Below are 16,033 nucleotides of genomic sequence, written 5' to 3'. Positions count from 1 at the left end.
GTCCAGTCCCAGTCCGCCGGAATTCCTTAGAAAATTTCCCGATTTCCCGCGAAGCAACTAGGATCGGCTACTCGAAGGCGGCTTGTCGGAGAAGCAATCCTCTGAACAGGCAACTTGCGTCGGGTCCGATTCAACGCATTGTTCGGGCGTCTTGAGCCGATCCGGCCCCACTACCTCCGAGTTTCACCGAACATACTCACCGAGGCCAGTTTCCCACCGAGGACAGCCAACCTCAGACAAGGCAGATCTCTATACAAGAATGATTCGTTTGGCGCGCTCTCCGCCTGAATAAACTCTGTCACTTGTAACATTCGTAAGCGTTGTTCAATGTCAAGAATCGCTTGACGGAGCACGTAATCACGGCCTCGCAAGAAAGTGTATTTGAGTAGGTGACATCCAACAAGATGCCGTCTCCCGCTCTCCCTCTCTTGGCACCGGAAATCAGAGCATCTCCGCGGTTGAATCTGATCAGATCAAAGAGCATCCGCTATCCAATAAAGTTCAAGGCATTCTTACAACTTCTCACGTAAGCGTCAAAGGTGGATATGTCATAATGATAGCCGCCCAACCTGCAGCGGTCCCTGGCGGCCCCTCCCGAAGTCTCCACTAGACATGGTTATCTTGACAGCTCGGCGTAACTCCGTTGTAATTCTCGCATGCACGTGGTGTTTTTACGTACTTATGGGCCAAGAGCGAGCCCATCCTCGTACTTAATTAACCTTGACAGATTAACTCAAGGATTGATCGAAAAGATTGCCATTAGCTTCTTGGAAGGGGGGATACTCCACGCGGCTCGTTCTGCATGAAGCCCCATCCATCTTACTCTTTCATGCAGGGTCCAAACATTGGTGCGAGCTATCTGAGCTGGCCAAGGTGGGCAGCATGACTACACTTGCCGCCCTGGAATAGAGTTATTGTGCAAGGTGTATGTAGCTCGTGCTACTCGTCGTCGACATGTCACCTTCCAAAGTGGCAACGCCTTGTAGCATCTGAGCTGCTGCATCTATGATGCCTCGAGTCTGCAGCTCACAAAGACCACAACATGCGATGAAGGGTTCTCTCAGGGGAATTCTTTATGCCAGGATATCATAGCGACTGCTGTGGACCAGTTCTGATAGAGCGGAGAAGTCCGTCATGGAAGTAATTCCCTCAACTAATTCAGAGGCTGGTAGGCGGAGTGTACTGATTTGGGCATGTGTTTACTAGACTCATGCTCAAGCTACCTACGCCACACTGTCTTTGTTCAACTTTTCTAATACCATGCTTTGAAGCTTTCATAATTTTGAGGCATTTTCATCGTTCTATGAAGCAATCCAAGATATCACTGGCAGCAATTTGTGAGATGGCATAACCAGCTCCGCCATGGTCGAATCGGAGAAATCGTCAACAAGTAATTGTGTAAGGGTATAAAGACGTCGTAACGTCGCTCCTCCGAGTCTCAAATCTCAGATCAACAGATCAAAACATTCAGAATAATCATGAAGCTCCCTGCTTTTCTCCTCGTGTTCTGCCTTATGGCACTCTACCTGAAGGTAGCAAAAGCTCTTACGCCCCTGAACGGCACTCTTTTCCAATCCACCTTTGTGTCAAACACTCAGGATCAGTCCTTCCTCATTGGCAGCACTCAGTATTTGGCTGTGACCTCGGATCCCATATTCACCGTCTCCTGTGTCCTGGGCCCCTCTCAGGGACCACTCACATACATCTCCGCCCTTTCCGCCACAACGACCGGAGATGAGCTGAAACAAGTCATCGATGATTCTTTCGGAAAGGATGATGTCTTCGTCGCGGGCTTTCTGAGCAACGTTCTTGTCAGTGCCAGCAGCTCCGAAGACCTCGATGATTCAGTCATAAGCTATTTGGAAGGTCTCGGATCCAACATCATCTACGGTGCTGGTGATGGGCCATCCACTTGTGGCAACTCCACGCTTGTTCCCTGTCCTCTATTTGCCATTACGGATGGAGATAGTCTCTACCTCAGCAAGGTCCTCCTCATGTACGTCGATATGTACAGAACTTTCGTGACTGGCACGTACGAGTCCAACGGAGGATATAAGGCATTCACTCAGTCCGAAGCCGACTGGGGATACCCTATGATTCCTGTTCCTTCCAGGCTCTACAGCACAGAAGACACGAGGCCTTTGGCCGGCCAGCGCGTTGCCGTGAAGGACATCTATGATCTCGAGGGAATCCAGACAACCGCTGGTAGCAGAGCCTACGCTGCCGTCAACGACGTCGCAGGCAAAACGGCACCTGCTCTCCAACAAATTCTTGACCTCGGTGGAGTTGTCGTCGGCAAGCAGAAGACTGCCCAGTTCGCGTCGCCCCAGAGCCCCTGGAACTGGAATGATGCTTTCTACCCCCGCAGCCCTCGCGGAGATACCTTCCTAAGCTGCTCGGGTTCCTCTTCTGGTGCGGGCTGCTCCATCGCTGCTTACGACTGGTTGGACTTTGCCATCGGAACCGATACTGGTCTTTCGATGCGACAGCCAGCCGCATTTTCGGGCACCTACGGCAACAGACCTTCTCAAGGAATGATCCTTATGGAAAACATTATCACGAATGCCTTCAATGCCGATACTGCCGGCGTCTTTTGTCGCGACCCTGTTAAATGGGCTACGTTCGCAAAAGCCTGGTACGACGCCTCGCTCCACCAGGACGCGTCGTTGAACGGCTTGCCTGCTCTCTCCGTCCCCGACGACCGTACGTTCCCTAAGCGAATTCTGTACCCGGTCGATCATCTTCCGCTGCAGAACCCCGCCGCGGAGACGATTCTTCAGAAGTTCCTGAGCGACGCTTCGGCATCTCTTGGCGCCACTGTGGAGCAGGTCAACCTTACCGAGACGATCGAGGATGTGACCGGACGACCCATCTCGCAAATCCTCGGAGACTTGCTTGTTCTGTGGACACACGACTTGATCCCGGAGACTGCCCAGCCCCTCCTGGCAAAGTATGCTCCGGCTTTTCCGCCCCTTGACCAGCCGTACCGCGGGGCGTTCCACTCCCTGACCGTCGACGACAACGTATACAAGGCGGCAATGACGAACCGGACCCGCGATGCGGCCCTGTGGCACGACAAGGCCCTGTTCTCTACGGACACGTCCTGTTCTGAGGCAATTTTTGTCTATGATGTCGGAACTGGCGGCATTCCTACATTCCGATCCCAGGACCTCAACAGCGACCCTGGTTCCACAACCCCTGTGAACCCTACAACTGCTCAAGCCGGGTCGACTGTGGCCTCTTACTTTGGCGATGCAGACTACACTATCCCCATTGGCCAAGTCTCCTACTTCAGCAATGTGACTTTCCAGGAAGAGGTTATGCCTGTCAGTGTGAACCTTGTGGCTAAGCGCGGCTGCGACTTCGTTCTTTTCAACCTGGTCAATGACTTGGCCGACAAGGGCATCTTGAAGACGGTCTTAACAGGAAAGCAGGCGTTTGCCTCTTAGGTCCAGAACTGCTCATAGATGATACATAGATTTGATATCGAGTGAACTTAAGAGTGGCCACCGATTGGCCACCATGTTCGTGGTAACTGCGGATTGTGCTGTGGAATTTAGAAGCCAGCAACTCCCTTCAATGTCACCAAATCTATCGTACTTAAATATATCAAATATCATCCATCTATCCAATCAAATCATAAATTGGAAGTCTTTTGTGCAAAATTGGTGTTAAACCCTTAGTAGCCTTATCATTGAACACAGCAGAGAGCTCCATGATGAGAAATTTCATCTCAGAAATTTATTGTACTCACTCACAATACGTGTCTTTTGAAATCCGGCGTAGAAAGAACTCCCTGGAATATACTTCAATGCGTTATTTTCTGGTCCTCGTCCTTTTTGTCAGAGTCTTGATCTCTAGGGACATTGATAGTCTGGCATCCGATCTCCGGATATGCTCGGGTTACTATATCTGGAGAACCGCGACAGGTGGATGGACAAGGGTTCTCATTGCAACATGAGTGGTATCCAATTTAAAAAGACCTGGAATCAAGGCCATTCATCTGCCCACAGTCGAATGTTCACATCCAGATACGCGACGATAACTCATCCTTGCATTCCTCACTTTCTATGTAAGCTGGGAACATCTGAAGTCTCTTGATGCTGGTGCAAGGTTTGAAGGCCACGATGCTTAGGGACTTGGAAGCGAATATGGAGAAAGCGCCTGGACTTCGGCTTGACGATTAATCACTCAAGTGTGGAGGGCACTTGGTTGCTCTTCGGCTTGAATCCGAGATGCCTGCAAGACGCAGGAGCATGACACAGATGATTTTGATTTCCTGGATTACTGAACACCTTTCAAGCTCAAATCGCAATAGCCGCTGACATGATGTTTTGCGATAGTTAAAACACTCCGAGCGCGTGTCGGGGACTAATGGAAGGCGGGCCCGCTCTTCCACTCGTTATTATTCTCGCACGCACATGGTGCCCTTGTCGATGGTCCGTAACGGCTCCTCCCGGATACAGGTCCCACTAGACATAGTTATCTGACAGCTCGGCGTAATTCCCTAATCTGGATCTCATCCAATACTTCATGCCCGCCGCTCAGGGTTATGGGCAAACAAGCAACCGCCTTATAATTGCCATACCCCTAGAATATGCGTGGGTGGGCCCCACATGCTTCGGGATGATACTCTACTGTTCGCTCACAGTGAGAAACAAGTTATGAATCATGAGGTGGCACAATCCTTGAGAAAACGATGATGGAGGTTATGGGAAGACTTAGAGATCGGGCGTCGTCGTAAGGCCAAACAAATTTTCGTTACTCCAAGTATTATCGTTTTCATCAATAACCCCAGCCCTCAGACCATCGCGTGTTTGGGTTACCAAGGTATTTGAGTAACCAAAACTATCAAATGAAAAAGCATCATCTCCTGAGTAGTCAGACGGCCGAAACCCTCTTCTGAGAATACATCGAACGATGTCTACTCCGTGGTCTTGCGTATGTTCAGGATGTGCCCAGTGGATCAGATGTAGCAATCCATGTCAAGAGTAAGGGTCCAAACTTCACGTTCTTTCACAAACGCCCACAAGTGCTGTCAACTCGGCCCCCAGGTGACCCTTGCCTGACGACGTATCTTCCTCAATGGGGTAGTGGTCTGGGCTCGCCAGCTGCGAAGCTGGTCCGAGCATTCCTTACAGCCCAACGAGGTTGGAGACGATGAGAGTCTTCTCTTTACTTCACAGAGACTGTGAAAATAATGCATCCGTCTAAGGGAATTCAATCGCACAACCTACCAAGCCGTGCTTGCTTAGGATTGATGAAACTATGCCTCTTTATGTAACCTGCTTTAGTCTATCAGTCTTACCAGGTCAGGGAGTCTCGTACAGCGAGTTTCTAGTCTAAGTCACCAAATATCTCGTAGTTTAGGTGCATTTCTTATCAAACTATGTTTATGTCTTGGTAATGAACGCTGGTCTACCATCATCACATTCCTTGACCTCTGCTCTTCTCTCCATTCGACTACCGGAAACAAGTAGACCCGTCCTTAGCCTTGGAGGCTCGCTAACCCAATAGTCCAATAAGCGAGATGACTTGTGAAGTTGATAGATATATCCCTCAACGAACGTTGACTTGACTCCATAGTTCAAAGGGAATGACTCGGCGCGAAACCCAATTCCGAAAATTCTCTCTCGAACCACGAGCGACCCAGGATTGAGGCCACGACGGGCAGAAAAATGACATTATTCAGAGAATGTTACGTTTTCTTCATGAGAAGTTGTGTCGACCAAGGTGGCAGGGTCAAAACTTGCCTATTGCATGTCGATGTGGACTGTATTGCAACTCAAGCTGCACGCAGGTGAGGAAGCATGTTGGCGATATCTCTTGTAGCCGGAACAGAGACAGATAGTGCCGGCGGTTAAGCCGGCAATCCAGTCGGCATATCGTTTTTGTTAGAGAAGCCCGGAGTTTCATATGATTCTAACGATGTATAAGTAGAAGGCCGTCTCCCAGCCAGTTGCCATTGTCTTTCTGAAGGACATCGCTCTCACAGTCTCACTCAGATCACTCTCATTCACAAGGCCCTCAGCATCTCAATAACTCACGTACCACAATCAAAATGCTCCCTTCTTTCAGCTTCAAGAGTGAGGACGCCTCCAAGGCCTCTGCCAACAAGCGCACTTCTTTCTCTCCTATTGGCAGCACTTCTGGTTCCCGTCTGGCTCAGAGGCAATCATCGAGCGCTGCCGAGCAGAAGGCTCGTCCTCAAGCCTGGGTTGATACCCCTCAGCTCATCTACTCTGAGTGGAACAAGGCTGCCGGCGATATCAACCAGCCTCTTGGCAGTCTGCCCTCCAACTTCTCGATTGGTCTCGTCGGAGCCGGAATCACCAATGTGGTTCTGGCCTTCAACCTGGCCAAGGCCGGCGCAGATGTCACCTTGATTGAGGCGACTGATAGCGTCGGAGGCCGCCTTCGATCTCTTCCCACGGCTGACGGAGTCAACGTGGCTGAGATGGGCGCTATGCGCTTCCCTCCCTCGGAAGACCTGCTCTACTACTACGCCAATGAGTTCAACTACACTTTCATCCAGAACTTCCCCGACCCCGGCAAGGTCCCGACCATTGTCTACTACCAGGAAAAGGCTACTTCTTGGACCGACTCCAACACTGCTCCCACGGGCTTCGAGAAGGTCAACAATGGCTGGGTTCAGCTTATCTCCAAGGGCTTGACCGGCGGCAGCAGCACCTTGGCTGCCGGCAGTCAGATTACTACCTGGCTCAGCTCCAACGACACTGCCACTCGTAATCTTGCCGTTCCAGAATGGCAAAAGTACTTGGACACCTTCGGCGACGACAGCTTCTACACTGGTCTTCGTCGCATTTTCGGCGAGGGCCACGAATGGGATGTTCCGGGCGGCGAAGTCTGGACCGAGGATGACTTCCAGCGCTTCGGCACCCTTGGAATCGGCTCTGGCGGCTTTGGCGCTGTCTACTCTGCTGGTTTCAACTCCGTTTTCCGCCTGGTTGTCAACGGTCTCGAGTCAGACCAAGCTGTCTTTGCAAAGGTCACCGATTCCGGCCTGCAGCCTGCCGGTATCCGTGATCTCGCCAAGACAATCTGGGACAAGGCGACTGAGCTCGGTGTCAAGACCAAGTTCTCCACAGTTGCTGAGGTCACCAGCGGCGGCGGCGATGCCCTCGGCGGCCTTGCTGTCGGGGTAAGAGAGACTTCTGGAGGTGCTTCCACCAATGTTCAGTACGACCTTGTCGTTGTCGGAACTAGCAACCGCGCCATGAACTACGCCTTCACTCCGGTCTCGGAGACCACTGAGGACCCTATCATGCCCTTGGAAGTTCAAAGAGCCATCAACGATCTCCACATGACCGCCTCATCCAAGCTCTTCATCCGAACCAAGAAGTTCTGGGAAAATCAGGCGGCTGGTTTCCCTCGTGTCATTCTTTCGGACACGAACCTGCCGCAGACCTACACTCTGGACTATGGACACCCCGACTACGGCATGGTCCTCGTCACCTATGCCTGGGAGGATCTTTCTCTGCAGATGACGGCTATCTCGGATCCCAAGGAGCTTTTCACGGAACTCAAGACCCAGATTGATAGAATCATGCAAGAGTCAGACTTCCCTGAGTATGCCAGCCTCCTTGAGCCCGTCACTGACGACGACATTTACCTCATTCACTGGCCGCTTGACCGCTACTCGTACGGTGCTTTCTCACTGGGATTCCCGGGTCAGGATGTTAGCATTGAGTCTCTTTTCTATGATTGGGAGAGAATCAACCAGACTCAGACTTCGCGGGTTCTGATCAACAGCGATTGCACTTCGTTCCTTGGTGGATGGGTAGACGGTGGCCTCCAGCCGGCTCACAACACTCTTTCGGCAGTCTTGGAAAAGTTTGGAACTTTGAACTCAGCAGCTGCTCATCTGGCACCTTCTGCCCTTCTTGGATCTGGCTTGTACCAGTATTAGATATTTTCTATGATTTCTTTTGTTCTCTTCGATTCACCATGCCGCTACCAGGTAGACTCAATTAAACACGCGCGTTTTCTCACAACACTTGTGAACATTAGTTGTCTGAGGTGCTTCGTCTCCCATGTTTATCGGACTTGCTAGCCATAAATTTAAACCATTTGAGATCCCATGATCAAAATCCAAGCTTGACCATCTCTATAATTAATTACAGTTCATGGCATAGTCACAGCGACACATGATTTAGTCGAATATTCACATTATGCATCATTGATAGTTCTAGCGGACGGAGTGAGCCAACTTACAAAACACATTCGCTCGATTGAATGTTCATACAGACAGTTGCAGTTGTCTTTTAGCCGTCAGTTATGCGGTGGAAATTTTGTCCGGGATAGTTTCCGGCGTGCCACCCCGGTCTTCAACGGCGTTGACAGCCACATGGATCTGCAACTAGGCTGCTCGGCACTCTGTTCGACTCCACACAATAGACCTTGGGTCTCAGCTGACACGCCCCTTAAATCTCGTTCTCGGGGCGCAAGGATTAGTCGAAGCCTACCTGGTCAGGGGCCGACAAAAACTCGATGTGTTCTTTATCACATTCGAATTCTTTTGCCTACCCACTGTCACTATGGGCGGGATAAGTCCCGGGCGCTAGAATTGGGCAGTAAATTCATATCAGATATCGAAACAACTCCCGAGAATGGGTCGATTCTGGTTCGTGATTGAGCAGATAGGTTATATATCCCGACGGTCTGCTTAGCCACCACTTGCGTTTCTAGGACTACCTTGGCCATCACACCTTCCATTCTTTGAAATCCTATTCACGAGAGAGTTTGGGCTGGTCTCAAGCCCCAATCATCGACAACATGAAGTTCACATCCTTTTCTAGTCACCTTGTCATTCTTTTAGGGGCCTCTCTATGGGCTTCAGAGGCAAACGCGCTCTGCTCCAACTCTTCCCGGTCAACCTTCAAACACCCTGGCCTGCTCCACACTGCCAAAGACTTTGACCGCATCACCGGCCTTGTGAACGCCCAAAAGGAGCCATGGACAACCGGCTGGAGCAAGCTGAAGACGCGCGCAAACGCGGCCTACAAACCCAATCCCAAGGAAACAGTGTGCCGTGGCGGCGCAGGTCGCGAATGTAACCCGGAAAACTACCCGTCTCTCTACCGCGACGCCCACGCCGCCTATACTAATGCCATTGCCTGGAAGATCACCGGCGACGAGGCCCACGCCAACGCGTCGGCTCGCATTCTCGACGCCTGGAGTGACTCGCTCATCTACATCAACGGCTCTTCGGACAAATTTCTCGCGTCCGGTATCTACGGCTTCCAGCTCGCCAACGCAGCCGAGATCTTGCGTGAGTGGAATGGATGGGACGGCTTGTCTGCAATGGCCGAGATGTTGCAGAGAGTCTTCTACCCCATGAACCACAACTTTCTCGTCAATCACAATGGTGCATCCATTGACCATTACTGGGCCAACTGGGACTTGGCCAACATGTGCACTATGCAGGCTATTGGGATCTTGGCGGACAACAAGACCATGTACAACGAGGCCGTTAACTACTTCAAGAACGGTGCTGGCAATGGTGCCATCAAGATCGCCATCTGGGAGCTGCATGAAGAGGAAGGCTCGGGCAAGATTCTTGGTCAAGGTCAAGAGGCTGGCCGTGACCAAGGGCATGCTCTGCTGGACTTTGCTTTCTTGGGCGTCTTTGCGCAACAGTCTTACAATCAGGGCGATGACTTGTTTTCGTACCTCGACAACAGGATTTTGGCAGGGTAAGTAAGATGTATCACAAGAAAATGAAATCAATACTAACGCGCGACGAAGGTCGGAGTACGCTGCAAAGTACAACCTCGGATTTGATGTGCCCTTCACCAACTTCACCAACAGTCACGGCACGGCTGTGAATATCAGTGCATCTGGACGTGGCGGGCTTCGACCTATCTGGGAGTTGCTCTACAACCACTACGGCGTCATTAAGGGACTCAATGCTTCTTGGACCGAGCAAATGCGCGACCACGTGGTTAAAGAAGCCGGGGGTGCCGAGGGAGGTGGCGGTGATTACGGCACAACCAGCGGCGGCTACGATCAGCTAGGATTTGGTACCCTTCTCTACAGATTGGAGTAAGGTCGGGATCAATCACTCTTCCTCCGGGGCATTGTTCGGCAGTAGGCGATAGTTTCGGCTTGCTATCATCCCTCAAACTCTCTACCACTAGGTGGCGACCTTCATTCACTGCTATTTCGTTATTTCTTCAGTGGTTTATACTCTCATTCATGTGGCATATTCTTCTTGTCTATACTCAATTATCCTTTTGATCCTTATCATAACACGTGGTCTTCTACCCCTTTTCTGCACCCTGCCAAGTGAATAGTATATTGGTGTGCATACTTTTGATAATCCAAGTTCCGTGAACCAGACTTTCGTGACAGCAAATCCACTGACGTGACCTATGTTATTCCTGCTAGAAACTGCATGCAAGTATCTGTGACCACCAGCCGGAATGACTCAATAGGCCCATATCATCCCTCCCCAGCTAGGATGATCATTGCTCGTCAATCGGCCCTCAGTTCCAACAGTCTTTTTAGCCTTTGTTACCCAAGGCGCTTCCAGCTGTCTCTTTACGACATATTGGTAGTACAGAATATCCCACATCGGATTTGTAGCCGTTACACCTCGCTTGTCCTGGGAGATGGTTGCCCAAGGCCCATTAACAAGAACTGCTTCGCATCGATACCACTTTGAATCATACGAGACGGTCCCATTCAGATTGAACTTGGCCGTATACTCTGCGCCTCTAAGAAGCAGGTTGTTACCTTGGCTGTAGAGGTCGGAACCCTGGCTCTGGGCTACCCGCGCAGCCTGAGCGATCCAACCCAGGCCGGACATGGCATGGCCTTTGGCATTCATCAGTCATGGTAGTCGTCGAGAATTGGAGGTAGACTTACTCTGATCACGGCCAGACTCCGAGCTTTGGCCCGTCTCGGGTTCAAAAAAGGAGTAAAGCCCCGCACAAGGGTTGTTCAAGTACTCATTAATGGCATAGTTGTAAAGGGTGACATCGTCGAGATACACAGCAAAGCTCAGGAGTGCCTTGATACTAGCCATTCCGTAGTTTGCCTGACCAATCGGGATAGACTGCCGTGAGAACAACCAGTAGAGCTGGATACTAAAGCCAGAACCGCCTTGCCAACGTGCTCCAGACTCGGTCCAGTTTCCCTCCCAGCGCATGATTTCCGCGGCGTTGACAAAAAGATCACCATCCAAGCCAATGAGGAGGGATCGGTCCGTGCCAATGATGTCGACCAACGTAGACCCCCAGCTATCCAAAATGGTCGTGCTGCGGTTCCAGTGGGCGTCGTCTTTGGTGATGTACCACATCAGGGCATTCTGCCACGCGGCGCGAGCGTCGGAAGCGAAGGACGTGTAGTTGGTGACGCTGCCGCGTGAGATGACTGGCTTCGGCCCCTTCATCTCATAGGATGACAAGCTGTAGCTATCCTTGCTGAAGACGGCATAGGTTGAGGCCCAGGGATCTATGTCTTGGAGGACCCCATTGCGGATGCGCTCTAGATCCTCATGCGTGTGCCAGATACCGGGGTGAACGAAGTCACTTGGTCGGCTCTTGAGATACTTTGAGATGTCGCCCCCGGGAGACGCGGATATGACTGGCACTGGCCCAAAGACACCGGGAATGTCGGCTACCGTGGCAAGGCATGATTGTGCGAATATGGTGACCCATGGCAGAGCTGACAGTGATGAAAAGACCTGAGAGTCATGAGCAAAGTACCATTCTCGAGGATGCTGAGTGGGACCTACCTTCATCGTGTTGCAACTGGTGAGACGCAGCTTCAGTAGACAGGCCTTTGGGGTAGATTGATGCTGAGTCGTGGAATTGGAAGCTCCGTCCCGTCATAAGACATCTGGCTGAGATCACTTTGGATATTTCATAGTGTTCACGGGTCACACCTTTTACTCCACCATCGTCGGCGCCGGGGGAGGTTGCGGGCCGGGAGTGCAACGGTGAGAGTTCACGGCTTCGAAGATCCCCAGAAAGCCATCACGCGCCTGAAGTTCAGCAACATCTGGGAGTGCTGGGATAAAATGCGGGGAGTTGCATTCACAAGTACCTGTGTTGCGGGGAACCAACGTTGCTGCACAAATCTTGTGTTTCGTGAGGTTCGATATCACTCGAGTATTCACTTTCACACTTCGTGATTCAGTGCCATGTGCAGGGGCATACCGTCAGATTGCTATTGATGTCCCCCACAGAAATGAGTAGCGGCGGGTCATCTACCGGAGTTCGTGTTAAACGCCCCGAAATTGCCTTGTCGGATTTGCTCACGCATCCGGTCAAGCTCAAGGAGTCAATCGTAAATCGGTATTTCTCGCATAGAGTGTCGCCAGGCATCTGAAACATATCATTAACTAATCATTACTGGTCGGTTAAGCTTGCCATGCCATCCTGGTGGACAACTGAGTCTTTGTGGCGAATGCAACAGCCAGTAGATCACCAGGCAGGAGAGAAGGGAACAATGTGGGTGCTGGCTTGTGGCGCAAATGGTAATCGTGATGAGTCATCATCGGACCTGTGGTGGCTCCTTAAGCCACAGACCCTCGAGATACGAACGTCCATTGGTCATATGCCTCTGGGAGCGACCCTCTTCGTCAGCCACCACCGCCACACTCTTGGCTGCCCCATATTCGCGAGCCTGCGCGGCGCGTACCCTACACAAGCCACGCAAAGTCCCAAGATCCTCCATCAAAGGTTGTATAGTGTAGTGGTTATCACTCCGGATTTTGATAACATCAAAATCGAACCTTTCCGGCAACCCCGGTTCGAACCCGGGTACGACCTCAATCTTTTGCCAATTTCCCTCTCGATCCCCAGGATCGATCAAATCCACACATTTTAATAGTCTGAGTGGTTCAATGATCAAAAAAGAATCGTTTGATATTAATTTCTACATTTTGCCGCTATTTCCTACTGACTAGCAGCAGCGCTGAGATGTAGCTTGATCAACGTCTTAAGAAAGTCAAGCCCGTAAAAATGCCAATTATCCAAAAGTCCCAACACAAACAGACAGAAATAATTGCGAAACAAGTGTCAATAAGCCCTGGTGCCTGTTCATGAGCCATAATTCTGGCAGAATTCGGGTTGAAGTCCGCAGGCCAGTCATTGCCGGGCTTATAGATTCCTCCATTCCCTCCACTACGGGATCCTGGCCCCGAATCCGACCCCGCTGCTGCTCCCGGTCCGGATTCGCACTCACCGATTGGCGGCACAGCATCGGAATTGTTGACTTCCACGTCCGGCCCCGGATTCGGAATCATGACGTCTCTCGAATCTGCCGTCCTGCATCCATTGCCCATGTTCGCCTTGAACATTTCTGGTCTTTTGTTGAAGCTCTCGCCATGGCCTTCTCCTCCACCCTCGCCTGCAACGCTAATAACGGCGCAATTCATGTACATCTCCCGATTGCCAAGATTGTTGAACCACGTCCAGGCGAGAACTGCATGGTCAGAAGACGGTGTATCGCCAGGCAGTCTGAATTCGAGTTGAGTAGCATCGCCCCTTGGGCAGCCGCCGATGAAGCTGCGGAGAACCTTGAATGAACTGCCGCCGTCTACCGAGAGGCTGATCTGGCATGATCCACCTCCGTGCACAGCATGGCCAGAGATTGTGACAGAGTAGCTATTGCCGGCATTCCATGTGTCGACGGGTTTCGCTCCTGGGCTACCTAGAAGGCTCAAGTAGCCCTTGCAAGGAAAGTCGGAGCCGCTCGACGATAGCGGGGTTGTGTAGCTATAGTCGACGTTCTCGGGTGAAGTGTTTGGGTTCTCTTTGGCTTTAATTGGGGGCGGGTCAGTCATGGCCATGTGTGCATGGCCTTTGCTGGCCTTCAACATTAGGCTGATCAAGCGGCGCATATGCATAATGCGAAGCTTTGTGTTGCGAAGAGGAAGAACGTTCCAAATTTCCCTTGAGAATTTCTTTCAATTATTTGCTTGACCTAACCTCCGTCTTTGGGGCTCTGAGATATTCTATCAGACAGTCAAAGGTGTTATGGCATCTTATGCGTTGGAGTGAAAAGTCTTGACCAGAAAGCTTATATAGAGAAATCTAGCTCGTGAATAGCGCAAGATTCGAGAGTTCGTCTTCAATCATCTCAAAATGAACAACTCTTGTGGTTGACAGTGAATAGGAATTCCAGTCGGCCTTGCGAAATTTGCATCATTACTCGCCGCTTACAGGTAGCCAACGCGGTACACCCTTCTTCCGCCTTGAAACTGGGTCGCATCATACCCGCATGATGTAGTTAGCAATGATGGTACATCACTTTCTTATGTTCAAAACTTCAAGTGCTCATTTGTTGACGTGACTCCAGATATTATGCTCTCGCCGCCCATGCAATCAAAGCAGCCCCGACTCCGCTGCCATCTCTCGCCATGCCGATCCTGATTCTCTTGTCGCCCATGAGACCAATCTCCGGTATTTCTCTCAGAGCTTCCCGCAGGTGCTCTTCAAAGTTAGGAAAGTGTTCGATCAAAGAACCATCGACGCCCACATCAATGATTTCGTTCGAGTCCTCGCCATCAGTTTCCGTCTGATAATTGCCCCGGTCCCTTGGCCGCGGTACCACGCGCGATATGCCCTTTGATGGAATCGCGAAACGAACTCTGACGTGAAGCCAACTCTTAAGCAGGTTCCACAGACTTCGTGCCCCGTAGAGGAAAGGTTTGAGAAGGTTGATTCCCAGGCCTCGTGATGTCGGTGCTACTGGCTTGATAGTGCTTTTGGGTGTAAACAGTCCGGACTGGAGAGCAACACCAGCGATCGCGACGGAAGATAGCCTAGCTGATCTACGTCCAATAGCCGCGGAAAGAATCTGTATTGCCTTTGCATCATTTGCCGACACGTCTGTAGCACCAAGCACTCTTGCGATTTCTTTGCGCGCGCTCTCTAGCGCTGGAGATGAGTCCTTGACAACTGCTGACAGTAAAGAACTGTCGATGCTGTCAGGCATGTAAAGCGGGGGGTCTCCCGAAACTTGAAAGTCAAAGAGGCTATGTTCCGATTGTGACAGGTCGATTAATATCCTTCGGAGTAGCTCGCCGAGGTACATGCCGGATATGCGTTTCTCGAAATGCTGATCGTCTGGGTTGACAGAGTCTCTGTCCAAGTCTCGGTCGAATCGTGTTGAAGGTAGCACTTCTAGCTTGTTGTCAAATCCTCCCCATTCGGTATTCAGCGCCATCATTGCGTCCGATGCCGAAGTTAAGAACTCTGCACGTGAATGCAGCTTGGTGATACGAGAAATGCGCTCCATGTACGCTCCGTTGGTCCCGGTTCCGAAGATAGCGCCTACCACATTACTGGAACGACCCGGAGATGTGTATGCTCGCGCGGCCAAAGTGCCGACAGTATCGTTCGCCAATGCTGTGACCAGGAGAGGCAGGTGTTGCTCATCGAGGGCTTCCTGCAGCATGGCACATGGGTCGCGGCCAACTGCGTCAGCGATACCGAATGACTTTGTCCAATACAGTAGTGTTCCCTTATTGATGGCATGCTGATCGAAAGTGAAACTGAAAGTGAAGCCAAGGCTCTTGCAGTGCTTTTGTCTTGTTTCTCCAGTAATTGCGTCTCCCTCTTTCAGGAGTTGGGACCATGTTGTGAGGTCTTCTGGGTGATGCTTCTCCAGAAACTCCTTCATCTGCGAGGCGATAAATCTGAAGAGATCCTTGTATGTTGGCGCAGCCATTAGGTGCCTGGGGATGACAGCTTTGGACTGAGTCAAGGAGTAGGTGGAGTCTCCGTGTAATTCGACAGAGCATACCCTCAAGTTGGTACCGCCAAGATCGATAGCCAAGCAGACACCCTTTTCAGAACCATTAGGAAGTTTGGTTACAAATGAAGGAATCTGGCACATTGAGGTGCCATCTTCTTCAAGGCCCTCATCTGTTTGCGATATCAGTTTGCTGTGCGACGACCCAGAGTTGACTGGACTTACTGAGCTGCTTTAAGAAATGAGTCGTGGCGCGACGAACATCTGCCGCTGGGAAATCGAAGTCATGTGCGATTTTCCGGGC

The 16,033-nt window shown here is 51.1% G+C and overlaps 5 protein-coding genes and 1 non-coding gene across 6 annotated transcripts; 4 read left to right on the top strand and 2 right to left on the bottom strand.

Annotated features, from left to right (window-relative positions):
• Positions 1–1,478: 1,478 nt before the first annotated feature.
• On the top strand, positions 1,479–3,449 carry N0V96_009375 (uncharacterized protein; the record flags this gene model as incomplete). Its single annotated transcript, XM_053199354.1, has 1 exon — positions 1,479–3,449. The coding sequence occupies one exon, from the start codon at positions 1,479–1,481 to the stop codon at positions 3,447–3,449; it is 1,971 nt and encodes a 656-aa protein (XP_053043194.1).
• Positions 3,450–6,061: 2,612 nt separating this feature from the next.
• N0V96_009374 (uncharacterized protein) lies at positions 6,062–7,930 on the top strand (the record flags this gene model as incomplete). Its single annotated transcript, XM_053199355.2, has 1 exon — positions 6,062–7,930. One exon carries the CDS (start codon positions 6,062–6,064, stop codon positions 7,928–7,930), a length of 1,869 nt encoding a protein of 622 aa, XP_053043195.1.
• An 866-nt stretch (positions 7,931–8,796) lies between these two features.
• N0V96_009373 (uncharacterized protein) lies at positions 8,797–10,069 on the top strand (the record flags this gene model as incomplete). The annotated part of the gene is made up of 2 exons (XM_053199356.1): positions 8,797–9,716; positions 9,769–10,069. 2 exons carry the CDS (start codon positions 8,797–8,799, stop codon positions 10,067–10,069), a joined length of 1,221 nt encoding a protein of 406 aa, XP_053043196.1.
• A 381-nt stretch (positions 10,070–10,450) lies between these two features.
• Positions 10,451–11,767, bottom strand: N0V96_009372 (uncharacterized protein; the record flags this gene model as incomplete). The annotated part of the gene is made up of 3 exons (XM_053199357.2): positions 10,451–10,839; positions 10,891–11,710; positions 11,762–11,767. 3 exons carry the CDS (start codon positions 11,765–11,767, stop codon positions 10,451–10,453), a joined length of 1,215 nt encoding a protein of 404 aa, XP_053043197.1.
• A 942-nt stretch (positions 11,768–12,709) lies between these two features.
• Positions 12,710–12,800, top strand: N0V96_009371. The gene has a single exon. It is a non-coding gene; the product is annotated as a tRNA-Gln (tRNA).
• Positions 12,801–14,334: 1,534 nt separating this feature from the next.
• Positions 14,335–15,873, bottom strand: N0V96_009370 (uncharacterized protein; the record flags this gene model as incomplete). The annotated part of the gene is made up of 1 exon (XM_065758626.1): positions 14,335–15,873. The coding sequence occupies one exon, from the start codon at positions 15,871–15,873 to the stop codon at positions 14,335–14,337; it is 1,539 nt and encodes a 512-aa protein (XP_065612691.1).
• Between the last annotated feature and the right edge of the window lie 160 nt (positions 15,874–16,033).

This window comes from Colletotrichum fioriniae, assembly GCF_027942845.1.
Source record: "Colletotrichum fioriniae strain IMI 355084 chromosome Unknown scaffold_12, whole genome shotgun sequence".
Lineage (NCBI taxonomy): Eukaryota > Fungi > Ascomycota > Sordariomycetes > Glomerellales > Glomerellaceae > Colletotrichum > Colletotrichum fioriniae.
Note: the sequence above shows the minus strand (reverse complement) of the source record. Positions and strands in the feature narration are given on the sequence as shown.